At 44.0% G+C, this 22,925-nt stretch overlaps 1 protein-coding gene across 1 annotated transcript; it reads right to left on the bottom strand.

Annotated features, from left to right (window-relative positions):
- Positions 1–6,647: 6,647 nt before the first annotated feature.
- Positions 6,648–22,093, bottom strand: KLHL23 (kelch like family member 23). The gene is made up of 3 exons (XM_040972087.1): positions 20,881–22,093; positions 15,387–15,539; positions 6,648–6,964 (listed from the first exon to the last, which is right to left on the bottom strand). Exons 1-3 carry the CDS (start codon positions 22,091–22,093, stop codon positions 6,654–6,656), a joined length of 1,677 nt encoding a protein of 558 aa, XP_040828021.1. The 3' UTR covers positions 6,648–6,653.
- Between the last annotated feature and the right edge of the window lie 832 nt (positions 22,094–22,925).

Raw genomic sequence — 22,925 nt, 5'->3', positions numbered from 1 at the left:
AAGTGAACAGCCTGATGCTTTTACCACCTTCCTGGTAGTGCTAGAACCTTTTTAAAAAAAAGTCACTTTAATAACTCCCTCCCGCCTTTGTGTTATTCCTACTTAGCATTTTACTTTAAGGCTAAGAGATAAGGAAAAATGCATAGCAACAAGCATTCCTAACATCCAGACTTTGGTGCTGAAACATCACTTCTTGTTAGAAGAAATCACGACTACTTAGGTAAATGATTCATTCCAAGTCTGAGGGAGGAAATAAAGTCAGGAGCATCTTCTCACACCAGATAGCAAAGTAGCTATTCAAAGTCTACCTAGGTTGGACCAGGTGTGTAGCCTGCTGGCTCAGATGCTGATTAAGATACCATGTCTGAACCAAGCAGCCTTGATTCAACATTTGGGTTTGGCTCCTGATGCCAGCTTCCTCCTAGTGCAGACTCTTGGAAGCAATGATGATGCTTCAGTTGGGTTTCTGCCAGTAACTGGGAAAACTGAGCTGAGCTCTTGGTTCCCAGCTTTATTCAGGCCCACTCCCATGTACTGTGTGTATGTGAGGTATCTGTGGGGTGTCAAACAATGGATGGGAGCTCTTTTCTTTCTCTCGCTCTTAAATAAAAAATAAAACAAAAAAACTTAGGCTGGGGCCCGGCACAATGGCGCAGTGGTTAAGGTCCTCGCCTTGCACTCCCGGGATCCCATATGGGTGCCGGTTCTAATCCCGGCAGCCCCACTTCCCATCCAGCTCCCTGCCTGTGGCCTGGGAAAGCAGTCGAGGACGGCCCAAAGCTTTGGAACCCTGCACCTGCATGGGAGACTCAGAAGAGGCTCCTGGCTTCGGATCAGCATAACATCGGCCGTTGAGCTCACTTGGGGGGTGAATCATCGGACGGAAGCTCTTCCTCTCTGTCTCTCCTCTCTGTATATCCGCCTTTCCAATAAAAATGAAATAAATTTTTAAAAAAATTATTAGGCTTGTTACAAACAGAATTGGAGAACAATATGCAAAGACTTCCACTAGCTCAAGAATAAGCAGTGATAGTAATAACAGTAAATGCAATGGACTGAGACATGCCAAGGACATGAGTTCTTCTGACTGAGAGAAAAAAGCAAATAAACCAGCTTTGGAGATGCTAGCAACTGTTTTGTTTTGCGAACTGGCAAGTAGAGGTAAGAATCGAGAATTTATCCTGCCTTTACTGTACAAACTACACTGCTGGCTAAAACATCAAGAAAGTGCCCCTTTACACAATATTTCAATCCATACACCAAGAAGAGATAACAGCACTAGAAATATCACTGCACAATTCTTTATGAATTAAAACTCCAGGTACTCACCTAACTCCAGTGAGACTGGCCTACATTCAGAACTCAAGTAACACCACCTGCTGGCGTGGATGTGGGGAGAAAGGAACCCTCCTTCACTGCTGGTGGGAGTGCAGACTAGCATAGCCATCGTGGAAATCAGTATGGAGTGTGCTTGGAGAATAGCAAATAAATCTGCCATATGACCCAGCTATCCTGCTCCTAGGAATATACCAAATAGAAACGAAATCTGCATATAAGAAGGGGATCTGTAATCCTATATTTGCAGCAACACAATCTACAATAGCAAAGACACGGAAACAAACCAAATGCCAATCCAAAAAAGAATGCTAAAAGAAACCGTGGTACATCTACTCCATGGAATATTATTTAGCTATTAAGAAGAATGAAATTATGCCATTTGCAACTAGCTAGTCCCAATTAGAGACCATTTTGCTCAGTGAAATGAGTCAATCACAAAAGAACAAATACCATATGTTCTCTATAATATAAGGAAACCTGATATTAGACATCATGGAAAGTGTAACTTCAATAACCTGACCCATACTGGGTTTTTCTGGCTGCATCCCATTTGTTTTGATGTTTTTGATTTCAGTTTCATTTATTCCAAATACTTTCTTTTCTCTTGTGGAATTCATCGCTGGTTCCAAGAGACTTATGTGTTGTTTTTTTTTTTTTGTCACTCATGTGTTGATTACTCAGTGGCGTGGTTTTTCATGCTGCAATTTGTTGTGGTGGCTGGTGTTCTAATTCATACCAGTTGTTGACCTTGCTTCATGGCTTATCAATTATTGAAATGTATAGTGATGGAGTACTGGGGTCTACCATATCCAGATGTGGGGCACAATGCAACATGTATTCTGGTTTCCAGACAAAAGATGAACTCCCAATGAAACTGTTGGAAATGTGTAGACAATTGGATGCCGGACTGACACTGTCTGTACCAGCGATGTCGGGGACTGATAAAAGACTGATGGAATTATGACTCCTTATGAAGGACTATACTATTGTAGCAACATGGGGAATAACTGTTGCAGGGTGAGAGTTTGGGGGGCTTCCCAAATCAAATCAAATCAAAAAAAAAACTTCCAGGTACTGAATATCTCTGGCTGCTATCACTACAAAGAGATGACCAGCCATTAGATAGATGCCTTTTGACAAACATATCACTTATGAAGTAACCCTCTCAAAAAAAGAAAAAGAAAAATATAAATCCAATCAAGCCTCTAGGTCTTCACCCCCAGCTTATATGAACAGAACATGCTAAACTACAAAATATAAACACATTCAGTACAATTCCAATGTTGGGGAAGTAGACTGTATGATCCACTACTTCAACAAATACATTGCCAGAGGTTATGCCAGGGGTTATGCCAAGGAGACGGATGGCGACATACAGAAGAAGGATGCGAAAGGTCAAAGCAAAAGCAAAGATAAAACAGCATTCAGGGATTATACTTGGGTGATGAAGTGAGTTGAACACTGACAATTTCCTCATGCCCGTATGTCCACATCCTGGTCCCTGGAGTCCATGAATTTCACCTTCATTGGAAAATGTTCAAGTACAATTATAATCCTGATGATATTCCAGATTATCTAGCTAGGCCCTAAATCTAATGGTAAGTGACCATATAATAGTTAGGCAGCTGAAAATAAATTAAAAAAATATATTTAGGCAGGAGGTCCAATGTGATAACCTAATGGTTAAATCCTTGCATTGCAATTGCTGGCATTCCATAAGGGCACCAGTTTGTTTCCTGGCTGTTCCACTTCCCTTCTAGCTCCCTGCTTGTGGCCTGGGAAAGCAATAGAGCATGGCCCTAAGCCTTGGGATCCTGCACCCATGTGGGAGACCAGGAAGAAGCTTCTGGGTCCTGGCTTCTCATTGGCTCAGCTTCAAGTATTACAGCTATTGGGGAATGAAGCAGCGGATGAAAGATCTGTGTGTCTCTCCTTCTCTCTGTAAATCTGCCTTTCCAATAAAAAAGTCTTTAAACAAATGTATATATATATATATATATATATATATATATATATATATACACACACACAAGGGACAGAGTTTGAATTAGTCATTGCTTTCTTGGTTGCTCCAGACAGAAATTCAACAAAACAAAACAACCAGCTATCCATTCGTGTTACCAAACTGAGAGGACAAAGAGAACAGCATGAACAGGCAAAACTGAGACTATCTAATACCAGATCCTCACTTCCCATTCAGCTCCCTGCTTGTAGCCTGGAAAAGCAGTTGAGGACGGCCCACAAAGCTTTGGGACCCTACACCAGTGTGGGAGACCTGGAGGAGGCTCTAGGCTGCTGGATTTTGGATTTTTTTGTTAATTTCATCTCTTCAAAACACTTTGTTCTGATTGAATTCTTCAATGACTCATAGATCATACAGAAGCACCATTTTCTTTAAGAAGGTTCTTCATTTTTTTTTCATTTCTTCAGTGACACATTAGTCATTCAGTAGCATGTTATTTAACTTCATGGTATTACTAATTTCTTTTTTTTCTTCCTGCTGTTTATTTCGTTTTGTGGCTTTTCATTTAAGGGGATGTATAGTAACTGTGTAATGGAGACTATCATATCCAGATGTGAGGATACAATGCAGTATGCATCTCTACTTCCAGGCTAAAGATGGACTCCCAATGCAGCTGTTCAGTCCCAAAAAGATGCAATGGTCGGGGCTGGGCCAGAACAAGCCCTGAACCCAGGACCTCCAGCCTGTTCTACAAGGGCAGCAGAGTCCAAAGCTTTAGGTCATTTGCTGCTGTTTCCTTAGGAACATTAGTAAGGATCTAGACAGAAAGTGGAACGATCAGGACTTTGAATTGCTGCTAGGAGGCTGGCATCTCAGGTGGCAGCTTAACCTATTGTGCCACAATGACAGCAGCCCTGCAGTCAATACTTCAGTGGTGATAGTGGGACTTCTACTGTGTCTGAGACAGGAAAGAACTCCCAGAGCAGTCTGGGTCTGCATCTGGGCTTTATGGGATGTAGAGAAACTGTCAGAGCAGGACATAGAGTGATCATATAACTGCTCTCACCTGTCCCACAAAGCTGATTGCTAAAGTGCTACTGGGCAATACATTATTAATCCAGTATTAATAACTGAATCGCCTTGAGAATAAAAAAGAGAATGCTGTAATTCAATTATAGTTTGAAATAGTCTCTATCAGTTGCTTCACTAATTCAGATTGTCAACCCAAGTGGCCTACATTCAAGCAGACTTACCACGAATATAGTAATTTATTTATTTTTTGAAAGTACAAAGTAGTATTAAAGAAGGATTAAATAAATTAAGCATCATTCCATATCGCTTCTATACTAACACAATAGATTTCCTTTGCACACTGCCTCCCACATGCGTACTTTACAGAGTTACAACCATAGTATGCATACCATTTTGTAACGAGCTCATTTTACTTACCATAGCCTGGAAACATTCATGTGTTTACAGACTTCCAAATAATTACTTTAGTGGCACTGTAACACTTCCCTATTTTATTAGCCCACTTTATTCTGTGACTTGTAACTATTTCCAACTTCTTGGTATTTATAACTAGCATAGATATAAACACCTTCATGCATTCACTTTTTTGTGTATTATCCTTCAGGTCAAAAGAATTTAGGGAGCAAAGGAAAGAGTCATTTTTATGACCCTTACTCTGTCCTACCATATTGTACATTCAAAGAGTTGTATTAAAATGCTACCTGAAGGGTTTGGCGTGGTAGCCTAAGTAGTTAAAGTCCTCACCTTGCATCCAACAAGATCCCATTTAGGCACTGGTTCTAATCCTGGCTGCTCCATTTCCCATTCAGCTCCCTGCTTGTGGCCTGGAAAAGCAGTCGAGGACGGCCCAAAGCCTTGGGACCCTGCACCCATATGGGAGACCCAGAAGAAACTCCTGGCTCCTGGCTTTAGATTGGCTCAGCTCCAGCCACTGCGGCCACCTGCGGAGTGAATCAGCGGATGGAAGATCTTGCCTCTCTGTCTCTTCTCTCTGTAGCTCTGATTTTCCAATAAAAATAAAATAAACCTTTAAAGCAAAAATGGTACCTGGAATTAATGCACTAAACAGTTTTCTAAAAGTTTATTAAGTCAAAGTATTAGGTAGTCTTAAATTTGAGAATTTAAAGTTAAAAATATTACTTTTTTTTTTCAAAAAACAAAGAGGGTAGAATAGATGACATCTCGATAACTAAAAGTCGAGGTGAGTTATCTAAAGCAGTGCTTCCAAACGTTTCCCACATTATGGTACCTCTGGAAAGCAGTCCTGTAGGCACACTGGAGGAAATGGAAAACGGGGTTTCTGAACCAGAGGCAGATGTCACTCAAGCCACCCCTGGCTGCAGGACAGGAGGGATCTGTACCTAGGCACAATTATGACCCACAGTGCCAGTGCTGGCAGGTCTAATCAAGGAAAGGTTAAGCAACTCAAGCCACAAAGCTAGCTAGTAGAAGAGCTAGAAAATTAACGTAAATTTCTTTCTGTCAATTTATTTTCTACTATCACACAACTGATTTACATGTTTTCTTGTTCAGAAACTCAATTTTAGATGCAGACACACATCTACATATAAGCCTAAATTTTCTGTCATGCTTAAAGACCTACACAAGCAATGTGCACCAAAGCAAAAAATTACAAATAGCCCATACCACTGGCAAATGTTCGAGTATTATCTCTGCAATTTTACAGACTTGGTCTTTCAAATCTAGTTTGTAAACTATTTGAACAGTAACAATATTTCACATACTATTTTGTCTATCTCTGGTAGTCAGTGAATAAAGAAAAACAATAAATTAGATATAGTACAAAGATTAAAAAAAGCATACTTAAAATAATTTCACATTCCAAATACTGTGAAATAAAGGTGAAAAACATTTTCAATGTAGGTTTTGTAGAGGTAGAGAAGGTTCCCTCTTTAAATTTCAAATTCTTGTTGGATACATGGAACTTAATAGATACTTCCATTACATTATAGGCTCTGAAGACACATCTCAGTACAAAGAATGATTTTGATCTACACCCAGTGTTGACGCTACCAGGAAGAAAAGATGCCCTACAAAGGTTCTTTCACCTTATACTAAAATCAAATATCCCCGATGACCTTTGGAAAGCAAAAACTATAGGAGTTACCTCCTCCACTAATTCAACTGTATATATGCAGATGGTTCTTCTTGACTATTTATCACTGGCTTTGGGAGCACAGTAGGGTTCTGACATTGCCAGACCACAATCAGTAGGGAATTCCATACCCTGTATCCTTCCCTGATTTTTCTTCTCACTCACCCAGAAACAGTGATAACTTGGTCATTTCTGTAGTTACCATCAGACATTATACACACAAACACATCCATGAGACCGCATGGCACTGGGAAGGTTACCCACAATTTCCCACTTATTCAGCTCTGGATCATATTTCTCAATGCTCTGAAGATATGTTCCCTTGGAGTAGGAATATCCTCCAGTGACATAAATGCATCCGTTCATGATGACAGCACCACACTCCATCCTTCTTTCCATCATGGGAGCAATTTCCCTCCACTTGTTTTGTTCAGGGTCGTAGCACTCTGTGATTGTAGTTTGTCCGCCAACTAGATACAGCTTGTTTTCAAATGGAACTGAGCACAATCCGTATTCTTTTAAAAAGAAAGATTTTGTAGAAAGACAAATAAGAGTTACCATAGTATGGTGATTTCATGACCCTCTATGATTTAGCGCACGTACACACACACACACACACACACACACACACACACACACACACACACACACACACACGTAGTGATGACAGTTTAATTCTGGTCCACACTGCTGCATATTGACACTGAACATCCATCTATGTGTTCTTGCTACATAGCCGTCCTTAAATTGGCCCTGCAAGTGCCAAGAAAGAACTCATACTCAGATCACTGCCCTTCTGCAGCTTGCCCAACACAGACACCCAGGATTTGCTGTCACCTGTAAACAATAGGCACAGTGGAGCAACATTCCCCCCCCCCCCCCCCGCCGCCCACAGGCAGGCCCACCAGGGAACTGGGGTTGGTCCCTCCAGGGCTCAGCAGCTATTCCTGCCACCAGCGGCGGGTACTCTCAAGTGTCTGCTGTTACCGGTGCCACACAAGATGGTATGGCTTGCTTTTCCCACACTGCTGGCAGGTAGGGATGCCAGAAATTAGAGAAACATACACCCATCTCTGTGAAGCAGAGCAACTGTCATTCTCACAGATTCTAACAAGCACCCTCAGGCAAGGGGCTGCTTGGCAGGGTTGTGGTCCTGGGCAAGGGGTCTGACCCTGACATGTCCACCTCCTGGGTTACTGTAGTGTTTCTCATTTTTTTTTTTTTTTACCTCCTTCTCTGCACTCTAACCTGCTTGCACTTCAAAGCACAGGATAGCTCACAAGCCTACTGTCCTGTTGTGGGGAGGAGCAAGCTAGTGAGGGACCTAGGCTGTAAAATACAAGAAGGATTCCTCAAATTCTGTGCCTTCAGTGCGTTGCCTGCCTCACCCTAGCCCCTACTTTTAGCATCACTCCCAGCCTGTATGTTCACTCTGAGATATCAGCCACAAAACACACATAAGTACTTGCAGCTGCAGTCCTGCAGGAAGAGGAGGATTTGTCAGTGACACTTAAATCACAGCTAGGAAAATGCTCACTGCCAATACACAGCTGTCTACCTCGCAGGTCTGTGCACAGCTGCCTCCTTTGTGCCACTCAAATCTTATCTTACCATCACCTCCTAGGAGAGCTCTCCCTGAACATCCATAATGAAGTGGCCAGTCAAGGCATCTCTGTACTTTGTCTCCATGGCACTTCTTGTTATCTGGTGTATTTCATGTCTTGCTTCCCATCCTAACAGAGCAGTAACTATTTCCTGTCCACTGCTCTATACCCAGTTGGAGAACGGCAAGTGGCTGGCACATAAGAAACCTAAAGAGGCTTACTGGGTTAATGAATGAGCTGTACCTGTCCCCTTCTATACCTCAATGTGTGCCCATGTTATTGTTGCTTTTCTTATAGACTGACTAACTCCTCTTTAGACAGCATGTAGGAAGAGGACTATGATTTTCTCTAAGAAAGGAAGCCAACCTCTTATCTGTAGAGTTCATCCTATCAAAGTTTTGAATACTAAGGAAAGTCTTGGAAGATAGGCTTCGAATCCACGTACTACTTTCAAGTGTCTGACTTCTAAGAAAATAAAAATTCTCTTACTTCATAAAAACTCACTGACTTAAAAAAATATATATAAAGGAGAACAGTGCCATGGTGTAGCACACTAAGCCTTGGCCTTAGTGTGGTTCGAGTCCCATCTGCTTCACTTCCGATCCAGTTCCCTGTCAAGGGCCTTGGAAAGCAGTGGAGAATGGCACAAGTGTCAAGGACGCCTGACTCCCAACTTTGGCTACTGTGGCCAGTTGGGGAATAAACTCATGGACAGAATATCTCTGTCTGCCTCTAAAGCTGCCTTTAAAATAAAAGAAAAAGTCTCTTTAAAAAAAAACTTATTGAGTATTTTCCAGTAACATGCATATAGGGCTTTGTAACACTAAGCTGTTTCAAATATTTGTAAAATATTATGTTACTCTAATTATGAAGACTTATCTATTTGAAAGGCAAAGTTACACAGATGGAGGGAAAGAGAATCGCCATTCACTGGTTCACTCCCCAAACGGGCTCAGGACTGGGACAGAGCAAATCTAGCAGCCAGGAACTTAATCTGTGTCTCCCAGGTGGGGCCAGGAACCTCAGCACTTGGGGCATCCTATCCGTTTTCCTAAGTGCATTAGCAGGGAGCTGGACCAGGGAGCAAGCAGTATTTGAACTGGTACCCACATGGGATGCTGGCCGTGAAGGCAACAGCTTTACTCACTGTGCCACAATGCTGGACCCTTATTTGATTCTTGTGTTAAAACAGATAATCTCAATCTTCCTGTAGCACCAAAGATGCTTCGAATGATGTCTTATTGACAGGTTTTCCTCCTGCTACCGAAATACTATTACTGTTGATGGGAACTTTTACTTCTTCAACCCTACCTGCCCTTTTCCTTGTCAACTCTTCGAAACTACTAAGGGTAAAGTACTATGTCTTCTTTACTATGCTCCAAACTACGCACGGAATAATGTTGCCAACCACAGCTTAAAGAGTTAACACATAAATATCAAGCAAAGATGTGGCACTGTCTATTCAGTATGGCATGAGTGACATGAACAAAGTAATGCAAGGGCTCAGAGACAACAATAATAATGAATGCAAATGCAATTAAGTTGTTTTCATAAGATATTTCTTACTGAAAGGACCTGTAAAATGTATACAGTCTAGTTTCTTTATTTTTACTTTATTTATTGATAGATTTTCACTTTTTAGGGTTTCTTTTTATTGCAAAGGCAGAGTTTCAGATAGGAGTGAGGAGAGAGAGACAGAGACACAGAGAGAGAGAACTTCCATCCATTGGTTCACTCCCCAAATATCTGCAACAACCAGACCTAAGCTGACCTGAAGGTCTCCCATGTGGGTGCAAGGGCCCAGGGATTTGAGCCATCCTCCATTGCTTTCCCAGGACATAAGCAGGGAGCTCAGTTTGAAGTGGAGCAGGTGGGACACAAACTGGTGCCCATAAGGGATGCTGGTGCTGCAGGTGCATCCCTTAGCCTACTACACAGCAGTGGTGACCCCAGACTGACTTTCATTTTTATTTGAAAGAAACAGGGGAAGAAGGGAGGAACAGAGGGGGAAAAAGGGAAGAAGGAAGGAAAGAAGGAAACAAGAGAGGGAGGGAGGGAGGGAGGGAGGGAGGAAGGAAGGAAGGAAGGAAGGAAGGAAGGAAGGAAGGAAGGAAGGAAGGAAGGAAGGAAGGAAGGAAGGAAGGAAAAAAGAAAAAGAGAAGAGAAAAATCTATTAATTGCCTGCTGATTCATTCAACAAGTACCCACAACAGCCAGGATGAGGCCAGGCCAAAGCCAGGAGCTTAAAACTTCATCTGGGTCTCCCACATGTGCGGCAGGAAGCCATTGTCGGCTGGCTTCAAGAGACCACTTTGCAAGAAACTGGGATCAGACTAGGTTCCTTATTTTACTGGTAAGTTAGGCTCCAGAGTTTAAGCCACTTGCCCATCGATCAAGTACTGCTTCTCACATGTTCTTCCCAGGTCAGGTCATTTCCCAGGATTCTGCCCACAGCTGTCTGCTCTTTGCACTTTCCCAAGGCATCTTATTCAGCCTCATCCCCATGGCCATCAAGCAAGCAAACAATTCCCAGATCTCTATATTTAGCTACATCCTTCCTCCTGAAATCGCAGACCCACATTTTCCACTGCTTGCTGGACAGCTCTTTTAGGCTATCCAACTAGCCTTTCACCCGAAGCTACAAAAGTGAGCTCATCATCTTCCTACCATTCCCAACTCTCGGTTCCTCTTTCAGTATGTACCATCCTCCCAGGCAACTGGCCGAGGACCTTGGAATGGCTGTCAATTCCTTTCTCCCCTTATCTCCTGTATACCCTCAGCCAGCCAAGGAGGCAACTAGCCACTGAGTCAACCCTACTCCTCTCATTGGCCCCTCTCATCCACACCTCCCACTTAAGGTTTTCTCTGCATCTCTCACCTGATTTGTTACAATAGTCTGAGCAGATCTCCCTTCCTCTCGGTCTAATCTTAAAGGAATTATCTTGAAACCAAGACTCTGTAACCTTTGATGGGTCTCCATTATTTGGGCTGAGGAACATTTTTGTCCTGCCAAGGGCCATTTGGATTCTTAATCACATCACTCATGGGCCATACAAAACTATCAACTTAAAAATTAGTCTGCTACAGATTCACTGAGGCCCATCTGCGGTTGCCTTGACAGGACCAGATGAAATCATTTTGTAGGTTTTGAGCTATTATCTGTGAGCCACACATTCCCTACCCCTGCTAAATGTTTCAGACCATACCATTCAAAGCCTTCCATGATATGTTCCATAACTGAACTCTCCCATCCTAATCTCTAACTCTACTTTCTTATATTTATTTCATTCATGTCTACTCCCAAGAAAATAAGATACCTGCAGCTTCCTCTCCTTCCTTATTGGGCTGACTTCCTGCCAGAAAAGCCTTTCTTCATAAACTGCTTTCCTGGAGCCAGTGCAGTGATATAGCAAGGAAGACCACAGCCTTCAACGCTGGCATCCCACATGCATGCCATTTCATGTCCCAGTCACAACACTTCCAATCCAACTCCCTTCTAATGGCCTAAGAAAGCAGCAGAAGATGGCCCAAATGCTTGGGTCCCAGCCACACATGAGAGAGACCCAGATAAAGCTCCCAGCTCTTGAATTTTGCCAGGCCTTGCCATGGCATTGAGGCCATCTGGGGAGTAAATTCAAATTCTCTCTATTCTCAATTTCAATAGCATTTGTATATACAGAATCTCCCAAGAACTGTCCCACTTTCATGGATAGTTGCTACCAGATTCTGTGGTAGACACAGAATGGAACTTATCTATCTTTGTGTCTTACATAATTGCTAGAATATAAGCTTTCCTGATGTAGGGTTTCAAAACATATCATCTCGAATTTATAAAATTATATGGTCTCATGATTTTCAGTTATACACATTTACCGCTCAAAGAGATTAAGATAAAAAGATAACACTTGTAATATCTTTTAAAATAATAATAGTCATTTCTTTTGGGTCTAAGCCATGGATCTGTATAAAGCTGAATCCATACTGACATTTTGCCTTCCTCAGGCAGGTGCTATGAAATGTGTAGGCAGCACCCCTTGCCATTAAGTCAGTGAAGGCTGCTGCATACACATTTAAGAGCTTAAGAGGATAATAAACTGCCAAAAAAGCAGGTCGAAAGAGGTAAAGCAGCAGCCTACATGTGCGATGGGACCAGAATGGAAGACACTGTGGGGCAGCCGGGTCAAGAGGAGAACACAGGCACCCCAACAGCAATGGCTGCTGAATGGGTAGCAGGGGTGCCAGATCTTACAATTTTTGTTAAGGTCAGAAATCATGATTTTTACATTAACTTGCCTGAATTGTAAATACGTGCTGCAGGCCAGGTCAAAAATGTTCTAATAACTGAGAGCCTTCCGGCATATATCACACAAGGTGGTAATTTGGAATGTCCATTTTCTCAAGAAAAAGTTCAATACAAACTGAAACTTTTTAAAGATTTATTTACTTTTTATTGCAAAATCAGATATGTAGTATATAGAGAGGAGGAGAGACAGAGAGGAAGATTCAATGATTCACTCCCTAAATGGCCGCAATGGCCGGAGCAGAACTGATCCGCAAGTAGGCGCTTTCTGCAGATCTCCTACGTGTAAGTGCAGGGTCCCAAGCTTTGGGCCGTCCTCGACTGCTTTCCCAGGCCACAAGCAGGGAGCTGGGTGGGAAATGGGCTGCCGGGATTAGAGCCGTTCGTTGCCCACATGGGATCCTAGCATGTGCAAGGAGAGGACTTCAGCTGCTAGGCAACAGTGCCAGGCCCCCAAACTGAAACTTTCTAAGTGAAATTATATGTTCCTGTTGATTTTTACTGTAATTTGATTATTGCTTTGGGTTGATTTTCAATCTTTCATGGCTTTTAGTACTTTGACAGAAGTACTCCCTTTTAGATTTCAAAATAGCTAACAAATGGGATGCTTGTATTTTGGGTCTCTATAAAAATATTCATAGTAAATTCATAATGGACATAACTACGCTATAATTTGTTAGTCTCACGTTTTAGGTATTGGATTTTAAGATAAATCTTTCCATGAAATAGGCAGAATAACATCTAACTTTTAAGGTTTAAATAAGATAAAGTTCGTAAGAATATAGATTTCAAAACAGGATCTTCCCGTCTCTCTGCCTCTCTGTACATCTGCTTTTCCAATTAAAAACAAAACAAAACAAAACAAACAAACAACAACAAAAATAGGTTCCAAAACAAAACAAAAGGCACAGTTTCCAAGTCAGACTATTTGGACTAGAATCTGACCTTGAAAAAATACTAGGTGGGGGGCCTGGCACAATAGCATAGTGGTTAAAGTCCTCACCTTGAATGCGCCAGGATCCCATATGGGCGCTGGTTCTAATCCTGGCAGCTTAACTTCCCCCGGCAGCTCTATTTCCCATCCAGCCCCCTGCTTGTGGCCTGGGAAAGCAGTCAAGGACGGCCCAGAGCATTGGGACCCGGCACCAATGTGGGAGACTTGGAAAGAAGTTCCTGGCTCCTAGCTTTGGATTGGCTCAGTTCCAGCCGTTGCAGCCACTTAGGGAGTGAATCAATGGATGGAAGATCTTCCTCTCTGTCTCTCCTCCTCTCTGTATATCTGCCTTTCCAATAAAAATAAATAAAAATTAAAAAAAAAAATACTAGGTGGAAGGGCCCAGTGCAGTGGCCTACCTAAAGTCCTCACCTTGCAGGCACGAGGATTCCTTATGGGCACTTTTTCTAATACCGGTGGTCCTGCTTCTCATCCAGCTCACTGCTCACGGACTGAGAAAGCAGTTGAGGATGGCCCAAAGCCTTGGGACTCTGCACTCAAATGAGAGAACTGGAGGAGGCTCTGGGCTCCTGGCTTCAGTCAGGGCAGCTCTGGCTGTTGTGGCCACTTGGGGAGTGAATGAATAGACAGAAGATTTTCCTCTCTGTCTCTGGATGGATGATGGTTCATATCTCAGCAGCTCCACTTCCCATCCAGCTCTCTGCTTGTGCCCTGGGAAAGCAGTGGAGAATGGCCCAACCCTAACTGACAGGGGCTAGTGCAAGTTAATCTTCCTGCAAGCGCTATCATCCTGTATGGGTAAAAGAGCATGTCCTGACTGCTTTACTTCTGATCCAGCTCTGTGCTAGCAGTCTGGGGAACTACTGGAGGATAGTTCACCTCGTTGGGCCCCTGTACCCACAGGGGAGACTTGAAAGAAGTTCCTGGGGGCCCGGCACAATGGCGCAGTGGTTAAGGTCCTCGCCTTGCATGCCTGGATCCCATATGGGCGCCGGTTCTAACCCGGCGGCCCCACTTCCCTTCCAGCTCCCTGCCTGTGGCCTGGGAAAGCAGTCGAGGACGGCCCAAAGCCTTGGGACCCTGCACCCATATGGGAGACCCGGAAGAGGCTCCTGGCTTCGGATCGGAATAGCATCGGCTGCTGCGCTCACTTGGGGAGCGAATCATCAGACGGAAGATGTTCCTCTCTGTCTCTCCTCTCTGTATATCCGCCTTTCCAATAAAAATGAAATAAATCTAAAAAAAAAAAAAAAAGAAAGAAAGAAGCTCCTGGCTTTCGTTTCAGAGCACCTTAGCTCTGGCCGTTTACGGCGTGAACCACTGGATGGACCTCTCTACTTCTCCCTCTCTCTTTGTAAAATCTGCCTTTCAAATAAAAACAAGCAAATCTTTAAAAAAATAGCATTTTTTAAAGATTTTTTTTTAAAGGATTTATTTTTATTATTTTTTTTATTGGAAAGGCGGATATACAGAGAGGAAGATCTTCTGTCTGATGATTCACTCCCCAAATGAGTGCAACGGCCGATGCTATGCCGATCTGAAGCAAGGATCCAGGAACTTCTTCCGGGTCTCCCACGCGGGTGCAGGGTCCCAAAGCTTTGAGCCATCCTCGACTGCTTTCCTGAGCCACAAGCAGGGAGCTGGAAGGGAAGCGGGGCTGCCAGGATAGAACCAGCGCCCATATGGGATCCCGGGCGTGCAAGGCGAGGACCTTAACCACTGCGCCACCACGCCAGGCCCTAAAAATTAGCATTTTTATATATAGCCTACATTAAAGTCCATAACAAACTAAAATACAAGAAAAAAACCTAAGTGAAAAAACATTTAAAAAGGATCTATTATTTCCATACACATAGACTATCAAAAAATAGTTCTAGACATCAAAAATAATTATAGACACTACCTAACTGGAATCTAATAATTATCACATGAACATACAAAAATATTGCTAAGCTTTTTAATTACATTTATGCATAGTATTCCATAATGTTAGCACTTTTCTATTTCCGGCCTATTTTTAGCTAAGCCATGTGCTAAACAGCAGCACAACACACATCTTTGAGAAGGTATTGTGTTACCTGGATGTGGACTGGAGGTGATGAGGCTCCATTCATTGATATCAGAATTGTAGCTCTGGACCTTGTCATAGGTGCAGCTTCCTCTGTAGCCGCAGTGACCGCCAATGACATAGATAACTTCATGTAAGACACAGGCAGTAGCATTTCCCACACCTGTGTGTAATTAAAATGACAGCTTCAGACTGAACTTCCCCTCTTTTTCTGCAATGAATTCTGAGCAAAGTTCATTGTTGAGAGTAGCTGCAAGGCTTTGGGTTAGGTGCAGTGAGAGATAAAAGCAAGGATGATTCCTCGACCTTTTTAAGACAGGACGAAACACAGACATAAGTAACTGGAACACAAGATACAGGATGGAAGATCGACCATAAAAAAAACAGAGGAACTACTGAACGCTTGGAGCTTTTGACTAGGAGAATCGCAGCAGAGGGTGGCAGAATTTGACTCCGGCTTTGATAGCGACAGCTCTGTCACCATGCAGGTGACAGGAAGCCCTGTCAAGCAGAGCAGAGCCCAGTGACAGAGTCTACCAAGCACAGTTAGACAGGGCACGTAACCCAGAGGAGTTAAGACTGACACAGTAAACTGAAGTCACGTGGCAAAGGATCTTGACAGTCAAGGAGGCCTCTGGGCTTAAAATTCAGCAAGGTTTTTAAGCTTTTTTTTTTTTTTTTTAAGATTTATTCATTTTTATTGGAAAGGCATTTATTCATTTTTTATTGGAAAGGCATTTTTATTTTCATTTTATTATAAGAGACAGAGAGGAAGATCTTCCATCTGATGGTTCACTCCTCAAGTGGCCACAACAGCCAGTGCTGTGCCGATCTGAAGCCAGGAGCCAGGAACTTCCTCCAGGTCTCCCACGTGGGTGCAGGGTCCAAAGGTTTATGGGCATCCCCGACTGCTTTCCCAGGCCACAAGCAGGAAGCTGGATGGGAAGCAGGGTTGCCGGGAGTAGAACCGGCGCCCATGTGTTATCTTGGCACATTCAAGGTGAGGACCTCAGCTGCTAGGCCACCGCGCCAGGCCCTTTAAGCTTTTTTAAATAGAGTGAGAGAGGGCCTGAAAAGGAACAGCAGAGAGAGTGGGGAACTGGTCCAGACAAATAGTATCAAGCATGTGATTGAAGGGAAGGGCACCGAGGCAAGAGACAAAAGGAAAATGTTAGGCCTTGATGATTCTGAGACAAACCACACTGATGCTCGATTTTGGCAACCTGGGAAACACTGATCCACAGGACAGGAAGGACACTTCAGAAGTGGAATAAAAAGAGAGGAAGAAAAACAATGAAGCCCATTTTAGTTGAAAACATCAATTTAGTCTTTCAACTAAGCATTACCTAGCACTGCTACATGCTGCGTGCCGTTCAATCACCCAATTCACATTTACTCCAAGATAAAAGCTGATTTATAGGGGCAGAAGCGTTGGCTCAACCAGTTAATCTTCCCCTTGCAAAGCCCATATGGGCACTGGTCGTGTCCTGGCTGTTCCGCTTCCCATCCAGTTCCATTTGTGGTCTGGGAAAGCAGTGGAGGATGACCCAAAAGCCTTGAGACCCTGCACCCACGTGAGAGACCCAGAAGAAATTCGTGGCTCTTGACACTGGATCATCTCAGCTCAGGCCATTCCACCCATCTGGGAAGTGAACCAGCAGCCAGAACATCTTTTTCTTTCCCCTCTGTAAATCTGTATATCCAATAAAAATTAAAGTCTTCAAAAAAAAAAAAAAGCTGATTTATAAGCAGGACAGTTACGGACATGAAAAAAAGAAAGAAAAAATTTGGGTCTGGCAGCGTGGCCTAGTGGCTGAAGTCCTCCTCTTAAACGTGCCAGGATCTCACATGGGTGCTGGTTCTAATCCTGGCAGCTCCACTTCCCATCCAGCTCCCTGCTTCTGGCCTGGGAAAGCAGCCGGGGATGGCACAAAGCCTTGGGACCCTGCACCCACGTGGGAGACCTGGAGGAAGTTTCTGGCTCCTGGCTTCGGGTCAGCACAGCACCGGATGTTGCAGTCACTTGGGGAGTGAATCATCAGATGGAAGATCTTTCTCTCTGTCTCTCCTCCTCTCTGTATATCTGCCTTTCCAATAAAAATAAATAAATATTAAAAAAAGAAAAGATTTAAATACCTGAGCTGCCAAATATTTATTTCTTCTTTTGATGTCACATTCCTAACTCAACATTAGGAAATGAAGTTGAAATTAGACTCTACCCAAATTAATCTCTTTAACCAGGGAAAGTTGGCACTACACTAACACTCCAAAGGATAGTGTTATCCTTATACATAAAAGTGGCTCAGTATGGGACCACTTACCAGGACAGTCATATTTAAAACTGCACATAGCAGGGACAAGTGTTATGTTCTCTGAGATGACAATACATAAAAGAAGCAACTATGTAAGTTTAAACCACACAACTCTGGAATTTCAGATTCAGCAGGTTCAAGGTGGTGACTTGGGCTGCAAAGGTTTCCTGTTCCACCAATGGCTAATGCGAGAACACTCGAGGCTTTCTTTTACAGTAGACATATGGCTGAAGCATGTCTTTTCAACAGCCCGTGTTTCAAATAGTTTTTAAACATTTTAGTAATTAACTCCAACCTCAACAGAAATATGCTCTAACCTACGGAACCACAAAAGTGGCTAACTTGTCATTAAGAAACAGAAGGAGAAATGCACCTATGTGCGTAATAGTTGCTAAAACAGTTGAGTTTGTCTCTTTTGAAGGAGAAGAATCAGGACCAAGCTCAGGCAAAGACAAAAAGCAGCAAGAGGCGTCCCGTGTGGCTAATCCTCCCCCTGTAAGTGCCATGTGGGCGCTGGTTCATGTCCCAGTTGCTCCCCTTCCCATCCAGCTTCCTGCTAATGGCCTGGAAAAGCAGTGGAGGATGATCCAAAACCTTGGGATCCTTCACCCACATAGGAGACCCAGAAGCACCTGGCCCCTTGCTTCTGAACAGCTCAACTCCAGCCGTTGGAGCCACTAGGGGAGTTAAGTGTGTCTTTCCAGGGAAAACAAATCTAATCTTTTTTTTAAAAAAAAGATTTATTTTTATTGGAAAGTCAGATTTATGGGGAGAAGCAGATAAAAAGAGAAAGAGAAAAAGATCTTCCTCTGATTCACTCCTTAAATGGCTGTAATGGCTGGAGCTGAGCTGATCTGATGCCAAGAGCCAGGAGCTTCTTCCAGGTTTCCCATGCTGGTGCAGGGTCCCCAGGCTCTTGGGCCATCCTCCACTGCTTTCCCAGACCACAGGTAGGCAGCTGGAAGGGAAGCAGGGCAGCAGGACACTAACTGGTGCCCATATGGGATCCCGGTGCTTGTGGATAGGATTTAACCATTCAGCCATCACACCAGGCCAAAGAGTAAGAAAAACAGCAACAGGTTTACAGTCATCTCCTTTCACTGGAACAACTGCAGTCCTGACTTAATGCGAAAGACATTCAGCCAGTTTATGGTGCAGTGGGTCAAGCTGCTGCTTACAATGCCAGTAATCAGAGTGCCAATTCGAGTCCTAGCTGCTCCACTTTGAATCCAGTTTCCTGCTAATACTCCTGGGAAAGCAGCAGAGGGTGGCACAAGTCTCCGAGCCCCTGTCACCCACATGGGAGACATGCTGGAATTCTAGACTCCTCACTTCAGCCTGGCCAAGGCAGGAAAAGAGACCTTGCTCTCCCTCCTTCTGACTTTTAAATTAATAATCAGTTAAAATATATACATTTTTGCCTTATCCAGGTTGACATCTTTTTGTGAATCATCTAAGTAACATTCTATGCCCACTATGTACTGAGGGCTGACTTTGTGCCGGACACCGTTCTACGAACTTCACAGCATAAATTAATTTAATCCTTCACAAGCATAAAATAATTTAATTTTTCCCCACTGTATAGATGACTACGTCAGGGCACAGGGTGACCTTACCCACACTGACCAGTAGGCAAGTGGGAAGCTGGGATTTCCCAGAAGCAGTGTGTCTGATCACAGAGCCACTTGGCCTCCCAGGCTTCCTGCTTGTCACCCAACAATCACAGCAAGTCGGATTTCCAGACCAGGTCAAATTCCCACAGCCTCACTAGTACTAAAAAAGAAACAGAAGGGCCTGGGAAGAAATATCTGGGCTGTAACGCCACAAATTTGGTAACAACTTACTGGTTGTTTTGCACATCTCCTTGCACTAATGAAAAGATGTCATGAAACACAGCTCCCATTTTAATGGTTCCATTTTAACGTTTTTTCCCCGTGGGAGGAAAGGAAAGCAAGGCTCATCTACCAACAAAGATAGCAGAAAATACAAAGTTTAGCAGACACAGAGAAACACCAAGGAGCCTGGTTCGCTGGGTCTCGAGAGTATTTCTGTCTGCCCCTCTTCTCTAACACCAGCCTGCCCTCTCAGCCCCCTGCCCTGCCTCACCAAGCCATGTGCTTCTTTGGAGAACATAGTTTGTTAAAAGCACTGGAAACCAAACCTTCCAAGGTATTAATGAAAGACGTCTTCAGAGCTGATCAGCAAATTCTGAGAGGAAAAAATACCACTTAGTAGAACTGAAAGGGGGTTGATTCCAAAAGCAAGCAGAAAAACAAACAAACAAACATAAAACCAGATCTTTCTCTTCTACTAGCATTTTTATTTATTTGAGATGCAGGCAGAGAGGAAAAAAGAGCCAGTGTGTGAGACATACACACACACTTTACCCATGCACTGGTTCATTCCCCAAAGGCCAGGAACCAGAATACCACCCAGGTCTCCCACCTGGGTGGCAAGAACTTGGCCCATCACCATTGCTTCCCAGCAGGAAGCCAGGAGCTAGGACCCAGGACTTGAAATCAAATCCAAAAAAGGGGGGGTGGGCAGACATGTGAACCACTAGAGTACATACTAACTCCCCAGGTTAGCTGGTTTTTTTTCTTTTTAAAATATTTATTTAATTTTGTATTGGTCAGGCAGATATACAGAAAGAAGAAAATACAGAGAGAAAGATCTTTTGTCTGAGGCTTCACTCCCCAAGTGGCCACGACAACCAGAGCTGAGCTGATCCAAAGCCAGGAGCCAGGAGCTTCTTGGGAGTCTGCTAGGTGGGTGTAGGGTCCCAAGGCTTTGAGCTGTCCTCTTCTGCTTTCCCAGGCCACTGACAGGGAGCTAGATGGGAAGCAGAGCAGCCGGGATATGAACCAGTACCCATATGGCATCCGAGCAGATGTATGGCAAGGATTTAGCCACTAGGCCTTCACGCCGGGGCCCCCCAGTTAGCTTCTGACTTACACAGGCATTTATTTTCTTGTAAACACATTTTTAACACTTGATACCAGTAAGATGAATTATTGATTTCTTACATGTAAAAGGGACTGTAGCAATCTGTACATCATTATTTGCACAATCTACTATCCATCTTATAAGATGTCAAAATGATCAATGTTTCTAATGTTATGTGTAAGAGCATCGCATGTTAATCTAACCCCAAATATCTAAACAAGACAGATTACACAACATCGTGCTTACCTTTAATCATGTTGGCAATAGGGATCCATTTCTCCTTTAAAGGGTCATAGAACTCGGCCTCTTCCGCTGGCGCTCCTTTTCTGTAACCCCCTAAGGCATAGACACAGCCGCCCAAGGTGACTGCACAGTGGTAATACCTAGCATTGAGCATTGGCAAACCCTCTGTCCAATCATCACTTTCACTGTTATAGATCCACACTGTGTCGAGAGCTTCTATGTTATCCGTCCTATAGCCCCCAGTGACATAAATGTTGGGTCCCACACATGTAACCCCATAACTCTCTCTGGTATAATCTGGTATTTCTGCTCCCTGAATCCAAACATTCGTCAAAGGATCCCATATGTGGACTTCTGACAAAGGATGCCAGTAGTAGCCTCCAATGATATACATTGTGGCTGTGGACCTCTGGGAAATCTCCTTATGCATGGGATTCAAGGCATTGTATATTAGAGAGCGGATTTTATTTTCTGTTAGCAAGCAGCTTCTTTGAAGGCCTAATGCTGTTTTTAAATACACTGGATCAATGTCGATGTTGATATAGCTCAGCAGATTATACAAGCATTCAATTCGCTTTTCCACATCATGGGCGGTCCACTTAATCACTGGCTCTATGATAGCTTCTTCTTTCCAAACACTTAGATTCTTCCTCGATAAGATAAAGAGGAACTTCTCAAGGCTGATTTCTAGAAATTCTTCTTGTTGCCACACTTCCTTAAACCTCGAGCACAGAATTCTCCGAGATTCCTTCTCTAGTTCTGGACACATGTGAAACTCTGCAAAGGAGTGCATCCCAATACAATTGTCAATATCCAGGTGTCTTACCAAGAACTGCTCGCAAGCCTTCTTCACGGAGAGGAACTGCAACAGATCTGCTGCCTGGAGCAGGCTCTGGACGTTTCTTTTCGTTATTTCAATCTGGGATGTATATGCATAATTGACAAGGCCTTCTAGAATATCATGGTGGATACCAGAGAGTTTGATTTTGTTTTTAAATTTTTCTTTCATGTCCGCCGTGAACATGGCCTTAAAATAATTGCTGCAAGCAGCTAACACAGCTCGGTGACAATGGAAGATGATGCCCGAAGGACACTGAAGGGTGATATCAGTAAATAATCCATCCAGGTAAAATGTTCTGAAGGCATCCAGAAGGTCCACAGGATGTGCGGAATCCTTGAAGAGATAAATGTAATCTTCTTGTCCTTTGAGAGCCATGGCTGCAATTAAAAGGAGGTAAATAAAATGTTTTCAACTTTGCATTTTACCTCTAACAATGGATGCTAGGTAACTCACTGGAATGACGGATAAGCATGGAAATCATTCAGAAACCTACACTAAGTTCAACAGCCTAAGGCGAAAAATGCAAAATGTGGGCGGACTGCTTTATAATTTACAGAGTGGTCAAAATAAATTCTGAGAGCGGCTTCGAGCCAAAAACGAGCGCCCCCCCCCCCCGCATTTTTCATTTGCCCTTTAAGAAGCAACACTGACTTGGCTACCGCATTCACTCAGTCTCCGCAATCTCGCCCGGGCCGGTGAAGAGAAGTGATCCCACACTTGGCAGAGCCCTGTCCTTTGGCCGCATCCGCTCGGCCCCACTTGCACCTCACTCCTCACTCCTTTTTTCTTTCAAATCACACCGGCATGTCAAGAAGCATGGATGGGGGGTGACCAAAATCTAAATGCACTAGAAGAAACCTGAAGAAAAGGAAACCTCGTGCCTTTTCGCTTCGCGCACAAGAAACCAGCGGAGGGACCCAAGGCCCGCGCCCCTTCCCCGGCTCCGGCCGCAGGGGTTTCCGCGCGCCCCGCGCCTGGGCCCCAGGCTCGGGTTCCCGCCCGGAGAGCGCTCCGCCCCGGGGCCCCGGCGCGGGGGACTCGCGTCCAGGGCACCGAGCGCCGCCCGCCGGGCCCGCTGCCCGCGTCCCTCAGCCGGGCGCCCGGAACAGGTGTGGGCCGGCGGGGAGCGCTGCGGGCGGCCCCACGCGCTGCGCCCGGCCCGGCCCGGCGCCCGCGCGGCCATTGTCTCCGTTCGTTTGCCGCCGGC

Source organism: Ochotona curzoniae, unplaced genomic scaffold, assembly GCF_017591425.1.
Source record: "Ochotona curzoniae isolate NIBS_2020 unplaced genomic scaffold, NIBS_Ocur_1.0 contig_2210, whole genome shotgun sequence".
Lineage (NCBI taxonomy): Eukaryota > Metazoa > Chordata > Mammalia > Lagomorpha > Ochotonidae > Ochotona > Ochotona curzoniae.
This window is presented reverse-complemented; position numbering and strand designations above follow the sequence as displayed.

Bases quoted from the DNA above. Each gene is read 5' to 3' on its own strand.
- KLHL23 (XM_040972087.1), bottom strand. From the start codon at position 22,093: ATGGCTCTCAAAGGACAAGAAGATTACATTTATCTCTTCAAGGATTCC. The intron at 15,540-20,880 runs GTAAGCACGATG...AATTACACACAG, and splicing joins TATTGCCAACATGATTAAAG to GTGTGGGAAATGCTACTGCC. The intron at 6,965-15,386 runs GTAACACAATAC...TCTTTTTAAAAG, and splicing joins CACCTCCAGTCCACATCCAG to AATACGGATTGTGCTCAGTT.